The sequence below is a fragment of the Stegostoma tigrinum genome, chromosome 4, assembly GCF_030684315.1.
Source record: "Stegostoma tigrinum isolate sSteTig4 chromosome 4, sSteTig4.hap1, whole genome shotgun sequence".
In the NCBI taxonomy this organism is placed as follows: domain Eukaryota; kingdom Metazoa; phylum Chordata; class Chondrichthyes; order Orectolobiformes; family Stegostomatidae; genus Stegostoma; species Stegostoma tigrinum.
Window position 1 is genome coordinate 85,265,494 of NC_081357.1, and position 17,881 is coordinate 85,283,374.

General features: G+C 45.5%; 1 protein-coding gene across 6 annotated transcripts in view; it reads left to right on the forward strand.

Annotated features, from left to right (window-relative positions):
* The window catches only part of lmbrd1 (LMBR1 domain containing 1), a 237,119-nt gene that overhangs the window by 85,189 nt on the left and 134,049 nt on the right, over window positions 1–17,881 (forward strand). For 4 of the 6 annotated variants that reach the window (XM_059645506.1, XM_059645504.1, XM_059645505.1 and 1 more), the window contains one exon: window positions 12,527–12,550. The exons of the other annotated variants lie outside the window; for them this stretch is intronic. In XM_059645506.1, the coding sequence (XP_059501489.1) occupies window positions 12,527–12,550 (24 nt within the window). The remainder of the gene's footprint in view (window positions 1–12,526; window positions 12,551–17,881) is intronic. 6 annotated transcript variants of the gene reach the window in all.

The following is a 17,881-nucleotide window of genomic DNA, read 5'->3' on the forward strand; positions in this document are numbered from 1 at the left end:
CCAGAATTTCTGTAAGGTAAACTACGAAGATATGAGTCATGAGTTGGCCATGATGGATTGGGAAAAGATTTACAGTGATAATGGCAAGCACTCAAAGAACAAATGGGTATACTACAAAAGTTGTTTATTCATATCTGATGCAAGACTGCAAAAGACAGTGGCCAAACCAGAACTAATGAGGGAAGTTGGAGGTCGTATTAGGTGCAATTAAAGAGGCTTACAAATTGGCAAGAAGAAACAATAGACTTGAGGATTGGGAACAGTTGAGAAGTCAACAAAGAAGGACCAAAGGGTTGATTAAGAAGGGGAAAATAGAATATGAGTAAACTTGCAGGAAACATAAGAACGTACTGCATAAATTTCTGTAGGTTTGTAAAGAGAAATAGGGGGATTTTCTGGATAACATAATGAACACAGCAGGCCAAGCAGCATCAGAGGAGCAGGAAGGCTGACATTTCGGGCCTATATTCTTCAGAAATGGGGGAGGGGAAAGGTGTTCTGAAATAAATAGTGAGAGAGGGGGAGGTGGATAGAAGATGGGTAGAGAAGATAGGTGGAGAGGAGACAGGTCAGAGGCATTGATGGAGCCAGTAGAGGTGTGTAGTCGGGAGGTAGGGATAGCGCAGGTCAGTCCAGGGAGAACGGACAGGTCAAGGGGGCGGGATGAAGTTAGCAGGCAGGAGAGGCGGGGTGGGGCTTGGGGTGGGAGGAAGGACTGGTTAGGGAGGCTGGGCGAGCTGGGCTGGTTTTGGGATGCAGTAGTGGGAGGGGAGATTTTGAAGCTTGTGAAGTCCACATTGATACCACTGGGCTAATGGGTTCCCAAGCTAATGAGTTGCTGTTCCTGCAACCTTCGGGTAGCGTCGTTGTGATACTGTAGGAGGCCCAGGATAGACCTGTTGTCTGAGTAATGGGAGGGGCAGTTGAAATGATTTGTGACTGGGAGCTGCAGTTTAGTGCGAATTGAACTTAGGTGTTCTGCAAAGCGGTCTCCAAGCCTCCGTTTGGTTTCCCCGATGTAGAGGAGGCCACATCGGGAACAGCGGATGCAGTGTACCACATTAGCAAATGTGCGGGTGAACATCTGCTTGTTATGGAAAATCTTCTTGGGGCCTGATTTGGAGGTGAGGGTGCAGGTGTAGCACTTCCTGCAGTTGCAGGGAAAGTGCCGGGTGTGGTGGGGCTGGAGGGGAGTGTGGAGTGGATAAGGGAGTCCCAGAGAGAGTCCCCTCCAGAAAGCAGATAAAGGTGGGGAGGGAAAAATGTCTTTGGTCGGGTTGGATTGCAGATGACGGAACCGTCAGAGGACGATACATTGGATCTGGTGGTTGGTGGTGTGGCACATGAGGATAAGGGGAATTCTGCTTTGTTGTTACTGTGGGGAGGGTGTGTGAGGGATGGGTTGCCGGAAATGAGGGAGACACGATCGGGGGCGTTCTTGACCACTGAGAGGGGTAAGTTGTGGTCCTTGAAAAATGAGGACATCTGAGATGTACGGGAGTGGAAGGCCTCATTCTGGGAGCAGATGCAGCAGAGGCGAAGGAATTGAGAATAGGGGTGGCATTTTTTGCAGGAAGGTGGGCAGGAGGAGGTGTATTCTAGGTAGCTGTGGGAGTCAGTGGGCTTGAAATGGATATCGGTTTCGAGTTGGTTGCCTGAGATGGAGACAGAGGTCCAGGAAGGTGAGAGAGGTATTGGAGATGGCCCAGGTGAACTTGAGGTTCGGGTGGAAGGTGTTGGTGAAGTGGATGAACTGTTCGAGCTCCTTGTGGGAGCACGAAACAGCGCCGGTACAGTCAGCAGTTTAACTGCGGAAGACATGGGGTTTAGGGCCAGTGTGGGTTTGGAAGAGGGATTGTTCCACATAACCTATGAAGAGACAGGCATAGCTTGTGCCCATGCGGGTACCCATGGCCATCCCCTTTGTCTGTAGGAAGTGGGAGGAATTAAAGAGAAGTTGTTGAGGGCAAGGATGAGTTTGGCTAAGCGAATGAGGATGTCAGTGGAGGGGCACTGGTCTGGCCTGTGGGACAGGAAGAAGCAGAGGGCCTTTAGGCAATCTGTATGGGGAACGCAGATGTATAGGGACTGGATGTCCATGGTAAAGATGAGGTGTTGGGAACCGGGGAATTGGAAGCTCTGAATAAGGTGGAGGGTGTGGCTGGTGTCACGGATGTAGGTAGGGAGTTCCTGGACTAAGGGGGAGAAAATGGAGTTGAGATAGTTGGAGATAAGTTTGGTGGGCCAGGAGCAGGCAGAGACAATGGGTTGAACAGGGAAACAAAAAAAAAATGTCTTATGAACTAAATTTGTACTTTGCTTTTGTCTTCACAAAGGAGGGCACAGAAAATGTACCGGAAATGATGGGGAATGTAGGGTTTAATGAAAGAAAAGAACTTAAGCCAACCTATGTTAGTAGAGAAATGGTGTTGGGGAAATTGATGGGATTGAAGGATTGACAAGCCCCCAGTGCCTGATATCCTACATCCCAGAGTTCACCGGGAAATGGCCCTAAAAGTAGTGGATGTAATGATGTTCGTCTTCCAAGATTCTTTAGACTCTCGAACTGTGGATTAGAAGGTATCTATAATGTAAACCAACTATTTGGAAAACAGGGAATTGTAGACCTGGTGTTCTCGCTATAGAGGGAGAGCAGCAAAGGTTTACCAAATTGATTCCTGGGATGGTAGGATTGACGTATGAGGAAAGATTTAGGTTAGGGTTGAATTTTCTGGAGTTGAGAAGAATGAAGAAGGGTCTCATAGAAACCTATGAAATTTTAGCAGGACTAGACAGTTCAGATGTGGGAATGATGTTCTTGATGACGTGCAAGTTCAGAACAAGAGGTCATAGTTCAAGTATAAGCAGCAAAACCTTTAGGACTGAAATGCGAAGTTTCTTCACCCAGAGAATGGTGAGCCTGTGGAATTGACTGCCACAGAAAGTCATAGAGGCCAAAACACACTGCTTTCAAGGAGGTAGATATCGCTGTTGCAGTTAAAGCGACCTTTAGATATGGTGAGAGGATGAGATTATGATATTGAGCTCAAAGAATGGCAGAGCAGCTTCAAGGGATCAATTGACCTACTCCTCTCTTATTGAGTCTACGCTAAAACAAGATCAGACAGTACCTAGTTTCCCTGACTGTATCCATTGCAATCTGCTTCATTTTAGCAGCCGTTAAGGTGACATCTATATTTACCACTACAGTTTGACATTTGCTTGCCATAGTTGCAAATGGTAGCTTCATCAACTTTGTGAAAACATACGATCCTGAAGTCAGCTCATTGGGATATTGCTCTAAACTGCCATAATGCCCCTTTCCCTGCGGATTTTATTTATTTTCCATACTGATGTGCAGTTTCCATGTTATAGCATACATTTGAGGCCATAAAGCAGTCCTTGGTGAGGAATTGCACAGCAACATCGAATGTGTCAATTTTAATGTAAGTGTATAGGTTTGCTCAGAATTGATCTAGATTCTTAGGATTTGCTGCCTGTTTCTGTTGTGTATAATTACTTGAGACAGAGTATGTGTGTGCAGACATCGTCTTTTTAATCATGCTTTTGTCAAAGTCTGTAAGTTTCCTCATAGCTTTAATTTCTTTGCTGTTCGTAGCAGTTGAAAAACTAATTTGACTGTATCAATACATTCAAATTCCAGTTCGTGTGAAGAAATAATGTTTAAGATAGCTTGATCTGATGCTGTAGCTTCCCAAACATTTTTATTGTTGCTTTGGCAACATCCAGTATTTCAGTTGTGAGATGCATAAATGCAGGATAATTCTATCTCAGCTAGTATCTGTCTGACAGCTGACATGTGACAAGTATTTGCCAGATTTGAGCGTTGGGAGTCTCTGTCAATGTCCAGGCTTGTTCTACAGATATTGAGGGGTTGAAGTAGCACTTGATCCTAAAATAGAGTCGAGGTACTTTCCTCATGCATGTTTCTGACGAGGCAAAGGCCTGCTTTACACTGTCTACCAAGGGAATGCAATGTGCATTGAAGTGTGGTTTGAACCAGGTACAGTTTCTTAGCACAGTTGCACATTTTTGTTCCTTGTTCATTACCTTCACGGTCTTATAGAAGTCATTTCTAATCTGCTACTTGTCTTTACACAAATTTAATAATTTGTGTACTGTTAAAGTATGTATACATAAAATAACTCAATCATTTAATTCATTAAAATTCATTAATGATGGCAGGACAGATGAATGTGTCAAGGCAGCTGTATCTGGGAACTCCTGGTTACCATTGTGCCCCAGGGCAAATACTTCAACAGTAAGTGTTCAAATGTGCAACTTTGGCTCAGTTAACGACGAGGCTGAGCTACACATGTTTTGCTGCACCAGGGATGGGGAAATTTACCTAGATTTTTATATCATGTGGCAGTCATTCCTCTTGGGATAGGACTTCTGATTTGTGAACTTTCTGATTTTTAGTGGTCAGAAACATTTTGAACACCTTTTATAGCTCTACCAACTAGAGAGCTGTTGTCAGGCGGAATTCCCTTGACTCAAAGATATCAACTTGTTGACTCCTACAGTAGTGCGTGTGTGGAATGAGCTACCTGATGGAGGCAGGTGCAATTGCCACATTTTAAAAGAGGCATCTGGATGGGTATATGATGAGAAAGGTTTGGATGGATAAGGACCAAATGCTGGCAAACGGGACTAGATGAAAAAGTGGGTGTAACTGTGAGTGAGGAAAGTAGACGGACCAGAGAGCAGGCATGTCAGACTCTGCAATTGTCCAATTGGTTTGAGGTTCTCTCAACCTGTGTGAATGAGAACAAGAGCTGTAGTGTGGATAAAGAAACTGACCATGATATGGTGGTAAGTGCACCCATTTAAGCTGGGGAGCAACAAGGAATGTAGTCGTAGGTGGTATAGTGAAGGAGATTTGCACTGTTCTCTTCAGCAAAGAACATAAGTCCAGATGTTGTGTGACCTGCCCATTGCCAGAGTTTTCAACATCTGCTGAGGGCTGGAAAGAGTTTGTAGTAGGAGGGCTAGAAAGCAATGGTTTTAGATTAGATTCCCTACATTGTGGGAAGAGGACCTTTTGGCCCAACAAATCCACGCCGCCCCTTGGAGCATCCCACCCACAGCCATCCCCCTATAACCCATACACCCCTGAACATTGGGCAATTTAGCATGGCCAATCCACCTAGCCTGCACATCTTTGGACTGTGGGGGGAAACCAGAGCACCTGAAGGAAACCCTCGCAGACACAAGGAGAACGTGAAAACTCCACACAGTTACCCGAGGTTGGAATCAAACCTGCCTCTGTGGCACTGTGAGGTGCAGTGCTCACCACTGAGCCTTAAATGAGTCCACTTTCCACAATATCATGATTGTGATCCGTAGAAGGGGAGCCAAAGACATGGGTAGAAATGGAAAGTGATTCTACAGGAGGAGCTAGGCATTACTTCAACAGTCATATTCTCTCGGTTATTATCTGAGCTGCACGCATGTTGCATAGGTTACAAAACACAATAGAAATTCATAGAGTCCCTACAGTGTGGAATCAGCCCATTCAGCCCAACAAGTCCACACCACTCTGAAGAGCATCCCACCTAGATCCACTCCCCTAATTTCCCATGCCTAACTCACCTAACCTAAAACATCCCTGGGCACTATGGGCAATTTAGCACAGCCAGTCTACCTAGCCTGCACATCTTTGGACTGTGGGAGGAAACCGTGGCACCCGGAGGAAACCCACACAGACACGGGAAAAATGTGCAGACTCCACATGGTCGCCCCAGATGGGAATCAAACCTAGGTCCCTGGCACTGTGAGGCAGGAATGCTAAACACTGAGCCATTGTGCTGTTTCCCCCTCGTTCGAAGACTGAGTGGATTCTGGTTCAGAAGCCACTGACACCATTACTGGAGAAGTGGGCCAATATCATGAAGATTATCTGTTACCTACGCTTGTACCATACCAGGGCCATTGTTCTTGCAAACTGCGTTTGAGGGAAGGAGAAGAGGTTTCACATTATGTTTTAGGGCAAGGGATTAAAAGTCCAAATGTGTGGTAAATCAGAGATAAGGTCAAAGAAGAAAATGGCAATACTAATAGTAGTAGTAACTTGGTCAGAAAATAAGTGACCGAGGTAAAAAAGCCATGGGTACGCTGGCGAGTTCCACCTCCGACAGAGTCGTGTATTAACATCTCTGAACAGGTTGATTAGAAAACACCTAGAGCAGCAATCGAAACTAGCTGTTACAAAGCTCCAAAGGAGTGAAATTCTTGACTCTTTCTTTGGAATATGTGTTGTATTCATTATAAAATAAATAAATTGATACTGTAAGGTGAAGTAAATAAATGTAATCTGAGAGCCAGTACACCAACATTGCTATAGGATCTGCTGCATTTTACTTAACAAGTAAGTTCTATTACTCAGAGTATTGTCTGTTATGACAGGATTAATTAATCAATTCATTATTAATGGGCAGCACGGTGGCTCCGTGGTTAGCATTGCTGCCTCACAACACCAGGGACCTGGGTTTGATTCCACCCTCAGGTGACTGTCTGTATGGAGTTTGCATATTCTCCCCGTGTCTGCGTGAGTTTTCTCTGGGTGCTCCGGTTTCCTCCCACAGTCCAGAGATGTGCAGGCAAGGTGTATTGGCCATGCTAAATTGCCCACAGTATCTAGGGATGTGTAGATTAGGGGAATGGGTCTGGGTGGGATGCCCTGTGGATCGGTGTGGGCTTGTTGGGCCGAAGGATGTGTTTCCACACTGAAGGGATTCTATGATTCTGTGACCTCAGAGATAGGTACCCCAATGCAGACACTGGTCACATGGTCACTTTCTATACTGTATTAATTCTATGATTCTGTCGGAGTGACCATAATAGATTGAATGAATTGTGCATCCAGTTTGGAAAGGGAAAAAAAAACTGAGTCTAAGACTGGATAAGATTTAAATCTAATTAAAGGCAACTGTGTGGACTTGAAAACTGATGCATCTGAAATGAACTGGCTTACATGGCAAGGGGATAGATGAGTAAAGATGCAGCAGCAGAATACTCAATTATATTTCTACTATGGAGAAAATCTATAAAGGTAGGCCCACCATTTCTGGTGTCTAAAGAAGTTATGGAAAGCATCAGTCATAAGTAAAAGGGCAGCATGCTGCATAGTATTTAGCACTATTCTCTGGGTTGATGCCTGGAAGGAGTTGGTTGTCTTATGATGATAGGTTAGACAGACTGGACTTGTTTCCAATAATTTTTAGAAGATTATTACTGTATATGTTCCTGAATGGTGGATGTGAAATGGATCAATCCAGAACCAGTGGGCACTTGAGGGAGTGAATAACAACCCAAGGTTATTGCGATAACTCTGCATTGCACATCCACAGTCCAATCAACTGAACTAATCAGTCTCTAGGAGGTGTGAATGTGCAGTTTGAAACACAGGTCAACTGTGATTTTGTTAAATGGTAGAGCAGTATCGTAGAGCATAGAACAGTACAGGAGCTTCACTTTCACCCCAATCCTAAGGACCGTCTAACCTCCACCCCAACCCTATACTATCATCCATCTGCCTATCTCACCCTGGATAATTGGGGCTCAATCTGGGTTAGGTGGGACCTCTACAAAAGGGAAGGTCTACACCTGAACCAGGGGGGTACTAATATCCTGGGGGGGGGAAAATTTGCTACTGCTCTTCCAGAGGGTTTAAACTAATTCAGCAGGGGTTGGGAACCTGAATTGTAGCTCCAGTGTCCGGGGGTTTGAGAGTAGTGAAGTCATAAATATGGTTTCAAGGTCACTGGAGTGTACCGGCAGGCAGGAAGGTGGTTTGAAGTGTACTTCAATGCCAGGAGCATCCAGAATAAGGTGGGTGAACTTGCAGCATGGATTGGTACGTGGGACTTTGATGTTGTGGCCATCTAGGAGAAATGGACAGAGTAAGGACAGGAATAGCTGCAGGTTCCGGGGTTTAGATGTTTCAGTAAGATCAGGGAAGGAGGTAAGAGAGGGAGGTGTGGGATTATTAGTCAAGGACAGTATTACGGTGGCAGAAAGGACGTTTGAGGACTTGTCCACTGGGGTAGTATGGGCTGAGGTTAGAAACAGGGAGGGAGAGGTCACCCTGTTGGGAGTTTTCTGTAGGCCTCCGAGGTTCCAGAGGTTGTAGGGGAGAGGGTTGCCAAGATGATTCTGGATGGGAGTGAAGGTAACAAGGTGGTTGTTCTGGGCGAATTTAACGTTCCAAATATTGACTGGAAGCGTAATAGGTCGGGTATGTTGGATGGATTAGTTTTTGTCCAGTGCGTGCAGGAGGGTTTCTGGACACAGTATGTGGAAAGGCCAACAAGAGGTGAGGCCACTTTGGATTTGGCTCTGCGTAATGAACCAGGCCAAGTGTTAGATTTGGAGGTAGATGTGCACTTCGGTGATAGTGACCACAGCTTGGTTATGTTTACTTTAGCGATGGAAAGAGATAGGTATATACTGCAGGGTAAGAGTGAGAGCTGGGGGAAAGACAATAATGAGGTGATTAGGCAAGATTTAGGATGGAGAAGGAAACTGCAGGGGTTGGGCACAATTGAAATGTGGAGCTTGTTCAAGGAACAGCTAATACGTGTCCTTGACAAGCATGTGCCTTTCAGGCAGGGAGGAAGTGGTCAAGTGAGAGAACTGTGGTTTACTAAAGAGGTTGAGACTCTTGCCAAGAGGGAGGCTTGTGTAAAGATGAGACATGAAGGCTCAGTTTGGGTGCTTGGGAATTACAAGTTAGCCAGGAAGGACCTAAAGAAAGAGCTAAGAGGAGCCAGGAGAGGACATGAAAAGTCTTTGGCAGGTAGGATCAAGGATAACCCTAAAGCTTTCTATAGGTATCTCAGGAACAAAAGAATGACTAGAGGAAGATTAGGGCCAGTCAAGGACAGTAGTGGGACGTTGTGTGTGGAGTCCAAAGAGATAAGCGAGGCGCTAAATGAATTTTTTTTGTCTTTTTCCTGTGTGAATACTGACAATGTTGTCAAGGAGAATACTGAGATACAGGCTATTAGACTAGACTGGATTGAGGTTCACGTGGAGGAGGTGTTAGCAATTCTGGAAGGTGTGAAAATGGATAAGTCCCCTGGGCCAGATGGCATTTAGAACATAGAACATAGAACAGTACAGCACAGAACAGGCCCTTCAGCCCACGATGTTGTGCTGACCATTGATCCTCATGTATGCACCCTCAAATTTCTGTGACCATTTGCATGTCCAGCAGTCTCTTAAATGACCCCAATGACCTTGCTTCCACAACTGCTGCTGGCAACGCATTCCATGCTCTCTCAACTCTGCGTAAATAACCTGCCTCTGACATCCCCTCTATACTTTCCTCCAACCAGCTTAAAACTATGACCCCTCGTGTTAGCCTTTTCTGCCCTGGGAAATAGTCTCTGACTATCAACTCTATCTATGCCTCTCATTATCTTGTATACCTCAATTAGGTCACCTCTCCTCCTCCTCCTTTTCCCCAATGAAAAAAGTCCGAGCTCAGTCAACCTCTCTTCATAAGATAAGCCCTCCAGTCCAGGCAGCATCCTGCTAAACCTCCTCTGAACCGTCTCCAAAGCATCCACATCTTTCCTATAATACGGCGACCAGAACTGGATGCAGTATTCCAAGTGCGGTCTAACCAAAGTTTTGTAGAGCTGCAACAAGATTTCACGACTCTTAAACTCAATCCCCCTGTTAATGAAAGCCAAAACACCATATGCTTTCTTAACAACCCTGTCCACTTGGGTGGCCATTTTAAGGGATCTATGTATCTGCACACCAAGATCCCTCTGTCCCTGCACACTGCCAAGAATCCTATCCTTAATCCTGTACTCAGCTTTCAAATTCGACCTTCCAAAATGCATCACCTCGCATTTATCCAGGTTGAACTCCATCTGCCACCTCTCAGCCCATCTCTGCATCCTGTCAATGTCCCACTGCAGCCTACAACAGCCCTCTATACTGTCAACGACACCTCCGACCTTTGTGTCGTCTGCAAACTTGCTGACCCATCCTTCAATCCCCTCATCCAAGTCATCATTAATAAAAATTACAGACAGTAGAGGCCCAAGGACAGAGCCCTGTGGAACACCACTCACCACTGACTTCCAGGCAGAATATTTTCCTTCTACTACCACTCGCTGTCTTCTGTTGGCCAGCCAATTCTGTATCCAAGCAGCTAAGTTCCCCTGTATCCCATTCCTCCTGACCTTCTGAATTGATCCTACCATGGGGAACCTTTATCAAATGCCTTACTGAAATCCATATACACCACATCCACAGCTCGACCCTCATCAACTTTTCTAGTCACGTCCTCAAAAAACTCTAAGGTTTGTGAGGCATGACCTACCCCTCACGAAGCCGTGTTGACTGTATTTGATCAAGCCATGCTCTTCCAGACGGTCATAAATCCTATCCCTCAGAATCCTTTCTAACACCTTGCAGACGACAGACGTGAGACTTACTGGTCTGTAATTGCTGGGGATTTCCCTATTTCCTTTCTTGGAGAGGAATTACATTTGCCTCTCTCCAGTCCTCAGGTACGACTCCAGTGGAGAGCGAGGATGCAAAGTTCTTCGCAAGTGGCGAAGCAATTGCATTTCTCGCTTCCCAAAGCAGCCGAGGACAAATCTGGTCCGGGCCTGGCGACTTGTCAATCTTAATGTTTGACAAAATTTTCAGCACATCAGCTTCCTCTATCTCTATTCATTCCAGCATGCACACCTGCTCTTCAAAGGTTTCATTCACTACAAAGTTCGTTTCTTTCGTAAAGTCAGAAGCAGAAAACTGATTAAGGGCTTCCCCTACCTCCTCAGACTCCACACACAAGTTCCCTATGCTATCCCTGATCGGCCCTACTCTTTCTTTGACCATTCTCTTATTCCTCACATAAGTGTAAAATGCCTTTGTGTTTTCCCGGATTCCTTCTGCCAAGCCTTTCTCGTGCCCCCTCCTGGCTCTCCTCAGACCATTTCTCTGATTAGTAGTGCTACACCCCCTCCTCTTTTTCCCCCCTCCCTATTCTTTTTAAATGTTCTAAACCCTGGAACATCCAGCAACCATTCCTGCCCATGAGAAACCCATGTCTCTGTTATGGCCACAACATCATAGAGCATGGATCAGTACCTGGTGCTAAGTTCATCACTTTTATTCCCAATACTCCTTGCATTAAAGCAAACAGACTTTAACCGATCCCTTGGTTCCTTCCCACTAGCTGGTTTACCTCTTGCTACTGCCTCACCTGCATCAACTCTCACCTCCGGTATACAGCTCAGGTTCCCACCCCCCTGCCATACTAGTTTAAACCCTCTCGAACTACTCGAGCAAACCTTCCACCCAGGACATTGGTCCCCTTCCAGTTCAGATGCAACCCGTCCTTCTTGTACAGGTCCCACCTTTCCCAGAAGGCATCCCAATTATCTACATATCTGAAGCCCTCCCTCCTACACCAGCTGCGTAGCCACGCGTTCAGCTGCGCCCGCTCCCTGTTCCTCGCCTCGCTATCTCGTGGCACTTGTAGTAAACCAGAGAACACTACTCTGTTCGTCCTGCTCTGCAGCTTCCATTCTAACTCCCTGAAATCACTTTTTATATCCTCAATCCTATTTCTGGTTATATCATTTGTGCCAATATGTAACACGATTTCTGGCTGTTCGCCCTCCCCTTTTAGAACCTTATACACCCGATCGGAGACGTCCCGGACCCTGGCACCAGGGAGGCAACATACCTTCCAGGAATTCTGATCCTGACCACAAAATCTCCTGTCAATTCCCCTAACTATCGAGTCCCCTACCACGAGTACTTTTCTATTCTGCCTCCTTCCCTTCTTTGCCACAGTGTCAGGCTCAGTGCCAGAGAACTGACTACTATGGCTTTTCTCTGGTAGGTTATCCCCCCCCCCCCCATCAGTATCCAAAACGGTATACTTATTGCTGAGGGGAATGCCCACAGAGGATCTCTGCACTGTCTGTCTGTCCCCTTTCCTCACCCTAACTGTAACCCATCTATCCTTGTCCTGAGCCTTAGGAGTGACCAACTCCCGGTAACTCCTCTCAATTACACCCTCTGCCTCCCGAATGATCCATAGTTCATCCAGCTCCAGCTCCATTTCCCTAACACGGTTTTCAAGGAGCTGTAGCTGGGTGCACTTCCCGCAGATGTAGCCAGCGGAGATGTGTGCCATGTCTCCCAACTGCCACATTCTGCAGGAGGAGCAAGCCACTGCCCTAGCATCCATACCCCACTTATCTGAACACCCACTCAGTACTAAAGTAGAAAGCTTACGTCAAGTAATAATAACAAATTAATAACAAACTTATATTCAATAGAGAAAGTTTAGAATGAACCTTACCTTATTAACTAGGTTAGAGGAGGAGGGCGGGTGGGAGACACTACAGTTGTAGAGTCTCGGGTTTAGCCGCCTTGCTGATATATATACTCACTGATTTCCTTCCCGGCTGCCCCTCTGGTCCTCGTCACTTCCTCCGCTGCTCCCGCTCCTTCTCTGAAAGAGGAAAAACACCGCTGCCCGCTACCGGTAAGTAATTTTAAAAATAAACTGCTTTACCTTAGCTGCAGTCTTCCGGGTCCGTCTTACCTCCGCTGCTGCTCGCACTCAAAAAATTTATCCTAGGATTCTCTGGGATGCTAGGGAGGAGATTTGCTGAGCCTTTGGCTTTGATCTTTATGTCATCATTATCTTCAGGAATAGTGCTAGAAGACTGGACGATAGCAAATGTTGTCCCCTTGTTCAAAAAGGGGAGGAGGGTTAATCCTGGTAATTACAGACCAGGGAGCCTTACTTCAGTAGTGGGTAGAGTGGTTGAAAAGATTGGATGTCTAATCATCTTGGAAGGAATAATTTGATTAGGGATAGTCAACACGGTTTTGTGAAGGGAAGGTAGTGCCTCACAAACCTTAGAATTCTTTTGAGAAGGTGACCAAACAGGTGAATGAGGGTAAAGCTGTTGATGTGGTGTATGTGGATTTCAGTAAAGCGTTTGATAAGGCTCCCCATGGTAGGCTATTGCATAAATATGGAGTTATGGGATTGAGGGTGATTTAGCGGTTTGGATCAAAAATTGGCTAGTTGGAAGAAGACAGAGGGTGGTAGTTGATGGGAAATGTTCATCCTGCAGTCCAGTTGCTAGTGGTGTACCGCAATGATCTGTTTTAGGGCCACTGCTTTTTTATAAAAATGATTATGACCTGGGTGAGGGCGTGGAAGAGTGGGTTGGTAAATCTGCAGATGACACTAAAGTCGGTGGAGTTGTGAATAGTGAGTAGTGCGGAAGGATGTTGCATGTTACAGAGGGACATAGATAAGCTGCAGAGATGGGCTGAGAGGTGGCAAATGGAGTTTAATGTAGAAACGTATGAGGTGATTCAGTTTGGAAAGTGTAACAGGAATAGAGTACAGGGCTAATGGTAAGATTCTTAGTGTGTGGATGAGCAGAGAGATCTGTGTCCATGTACATAGATCCTGTAAGTTGCCACCCAGGTCGATTAGGGTTGTTAAGGTGTACAGTGTGTTAGGTTTTATTGGTGGTGAGATTGAGATTCAAGGCATGAGGTCATGTTACAGCTGTACAGAACTCTGGTGTGGCCGCACTTGGAGTATTGCATACAGTTCCACATTTTAGGAAGGATGTGGATGCATTGGAAAGGGTGCAGAGGTGATTTACCAGGATATTGCCTGGTATGGAGGGAAGGTCTTTTGAGGAAAGGCTGAGGGACTTGAGGCTGTTTTCTTCAGAGAGAAGGAGGTGATGAGATGACTTAACAGAGTGAGACAAGATGATTAGAGGATTAGATAGGGTGGACAGTGAGAGAGCCTTTTTCCTCGGATAATGATGGCTAGCATGAGGGGACATAGCTTTAAAATTGAGGGGTGATAGTTATAGGACAGATGTCAGAGGTATGTTCTTTACTCAGATAGCAGTAAGAGTGTGAAATGCTGTGCCTGCGATGGTAGTAGACTCAGATAATGGGAACTGCAGATGCTGGAGAATCCAAGACAACAAAATGTGAGGCTGGATGAACACAGCAGGCCAAGCAGCATCTCAGGAGCACAAAAGCTGACGTTTCGGGCCTAGACCCTTCATCAGAGAGGGGGATGAAGGGTCTAGGCCCGAAACGTCAGCTTTTGTGCTCCTGAGATGTTGCTTGGCCTGCTGTGTTCATCCAGCCTCACATTTTGTTGTCATGGTAGTAGACTCGCCAAGTTTAAGGGCATTTAAATGGTCATTGGATAAACATATGGATGATAATGGAATAGTGTGGGTTAGATAGGCTTCAGTTTGGTTTCACAGGTCAGCGCAACATTGAGGCCTGAAGCGCCTGTACTGCGCTGTAGTGTTCTATGTGCTAGTAACCGCTTAAATGTCCCTAAAGTGGCTGACTCCAGTACCCTCTCCAGCAATGCATTCCACGCCCTGACCACTCCTTGAGTAAAGAACCTACCTCTGACGAATCCCCTGTATCTACCTCCACTCACTTTAAAACTATGGCCCCTCGTATTAGCTACCTCCACCCTATCTATACCTCTGATCATTTTATACGCCTCTATCAATTCACCTCTCATCCTTTGTCGTTCTAAAGAGAAAAGCCCTAGCGCTCTCAACCTTTCTTTGTAAGACCTTCCCTCCATTCCAGGAAACATCCGAGTAAATGTCCTCTGCACCTTTTTCCAATGCCTCCACATCTTTCCTGTGTGAGACAGCCAGAGCTGGACGCAATATTGCAGATGTGGCCGGGCCAAACTTTGTATAGCTGGAGCATAGCTTCACGGCTCTTGAACTCAGTCCCTCTGTTAATGAAAGCTAACGCACCATAAGCCGCCTTAACAACACTATCCGCCTGGCTGGCAGCTTTCAGGGAACTGTGAACATGAACTCCAAGATCCCTGTCTTCCTCCGCACTGCCAAGAATCTTTGTTAACCCTATGCTTTCAAGTTTGTCCTTACAAAATGAATCACCTCACACTTTTCAGGGGTAAACTCCATCTGCCACTTCCCAGCCCAGCTCTGCATCCCATCAACGTCACTTTGTAACCGGGAACAGCCCTCTGCACCGTACACAATGCAACCCACCTTTGTATTGTCCGCGAGCTTGCTGATCCACCCTTCTCCTTCATGCAAATCATTTAAGAACATCACAAATAGAAGAGGACCCAGAACAGGTCCTTGTACACCACTTGTAACTGAGCACCATGTTGAATATTTTCCATCCACTACCACCCTTTGTCTTAGGGGTCAGCCTATTCTGAATCCAATCTGCCGTATTTCCCCCTATCCCATGCATCCTTACTTTCTGCATGAGCCTACCATGGGGAACCTTATCAAATGCTTTGCTTAAATCCATGTATACCACATGCACTTCTCTATCTTCATCCACGTGTTTGGTCACCTCTTCAAAGAATTCAGTAAGGTTTTTGAGGCATGATCTACCCCTCTCAAATCCATGCTGTCATGAATCAAACTGTGGCTTTCCAAGTAAACACAAATTCTATCTCTCGCAGCCCTTTCCACTAATTTGCCCACCTCACTGATGTAAGACTAACTGGCCTGTAATTTCTGGGGTTATCCCTATTCCCTTTTGTTTTTGAACAAGGGAATGACGTTTACCACTGTCGAGTCTTCTGGCACTATACCCATGGACAGTGAGGACAAAAAGATCATTGCCAAAGGTCCTGCGATCTTTTCTCTTGCTTCCCATAGAATCTTTGGATAAGTTCCATCAGGCCCAGGGGACTTATCTATCTTCAAGTTCTTCAAAATTCCTGGCACATCTTCCTTACCTACATCCACCTCCTCTTGCCTACCAGCCTGTTTCACACTGCCCTCCTCTACAATTAGGTCCCTCTCAGTTGTGAATATCGAAGAAAAGTATTCATTTAAGGACCTCTCCTATCTCCTCTGGCTCCGTGCACAAATTCCCTTTTACAATCGTTGATTGGCCCTATCCTTTCTCTGGTCATTCTCTTATTCATCACACATGTGTAAAAAGCCTTGGAGCTTTCCTTGATCCTATCTGCCCAGGTTTTCTCATCTCTCCCACCGCCACCCCCCACCCAATAGCTCTCCTAAGCTTACTCTTCAGCTATTTTGTTGGATAACTTGTATCCCTCTAGAGCCTCTTTCCGTTCCCTGTTTCCTAAATCTTACATAAACATCCTTCTTCCTCTTAACCAGCCATTTGACCTCTATCAAAGGGCCAGATGTTCCACTTCCTCTATTTTGCATGTTTGTATATTAACATAACAAAGTTTTTACAGTAATACCGACTCTGCATGCATAAGTGGGATCTTGAATCATTTCGATGAATCACTGTTACAAAATTACAGCAGACTTAATTTAAGCCTCCTTTTTTGGAAGTGGGATCAGGTTCTTCACAATTTGCTGAAAACTAGCTACTGCACAATCCAGGGATATTTAGATTGATGGCTAGGACGTTGCAATCATGTCACCATGCCAATTTGATGCAGCAAATGATAATTTTGGATACTTTCATTATTTGTATATGTTTTTTATAAGTAATAGTATAACATAGAACTGTACAGTACAGGAACGAGCTCTTCGGCCCATGATGTTGTGCCAAAGATGACACCAAACAAAACTAATCCCTTCTGCCTGTCATTGGTTCCTATTGTCCCAAACCTTAGATATTCAAGACCTCATCTAAAAGTCACTTAAAAGCCCCCATTGTATCTGTCTCCACCACCAGCCCTGGCAGTCGTTCCAGATTCCAACCACTCCTGTGTGAAACACTTGCCCCTCGCTTTTTCTTTGACCTTTCCCTCTAAGCTGAAATGCATGCCTGCTGGTAGTAGATGTTTCAACTCTGGGGAAAGGATTCTGACCATCAATCCTCTCTATGCATCTAATAATGGTGCAGATTTCTATCAAGTCTCCCCATAGCCTGTATTGCTTGAGAAAAGAGAAAAACCTAAGTTTTTCCAGCCTCCCCTTGTTAATCATACCCTTTAAATGCAGGCAGCATGCTGGTAAACTGTTCTGCACTCTCTTCAAAGCCTCTACATCCATCCTGTAGTATGGCGTCCAGAACTGAATTGAGTACTTTAAATATGGCCTAACCAAAGTCTTATAAAGCTGCAACATGACATCCTGACTCTTGAACTCAATTCCCCAAACACTGAAGACAAGCATGCCATATGCCTGCTTTACCACCTTATCTTACCTTAAAAGTTCAGCACCTCACACTTAACCCATTTTAAACTCCATCTGCCATTTCTCCGCCCTTCTCTGCAACTGATCTATATCCTGCTGTATCCTTTGACAACATTCTACACTGTCCACAACTCCACTGATCTTTGTATTGTCTGCTGACTTATTAACTCTTTGCATCTACATTTTCATCTGACTGTGCCTAATTAGGCCATGCATTTCCAAATGTGCATAAATCCTATCCCTAAGACTTCTCTCCAATAGCTTCCCCATCACTGATGTGAGACTCGGTCTGTGGTTTCCTGGATTATCCCTGTTTCCCTTCCTGAACAGACAAACAACATGAGCTACTCACCAGTTCTCTGGACCTCACCAGTGGCTAGCAAGGATATAAAGATCTTCGTCAAGGCCCCAGCAATCTCCTGTCTTGCCTCTCTCAATACCATCTGTCCCTGGGAACCACTCCATGTTAATGCTCCTCAAGAGGTCCAACACCACTCCTTTCTTTGAGACAAAGAAACTGCAGATGCTGGAATCCAAGGCAGACAAACACAAGGCTGGAAGGACACAGCAAACCAGGCAGCATCTGAAGGAAAGAAGAAGTCAATGTTTTGGGTATTACCCTTCTTCAGAATTGGATGTGGGTGTAGGGGGAGCTGCAGATAAGGAGAGCGGGAAGAAAG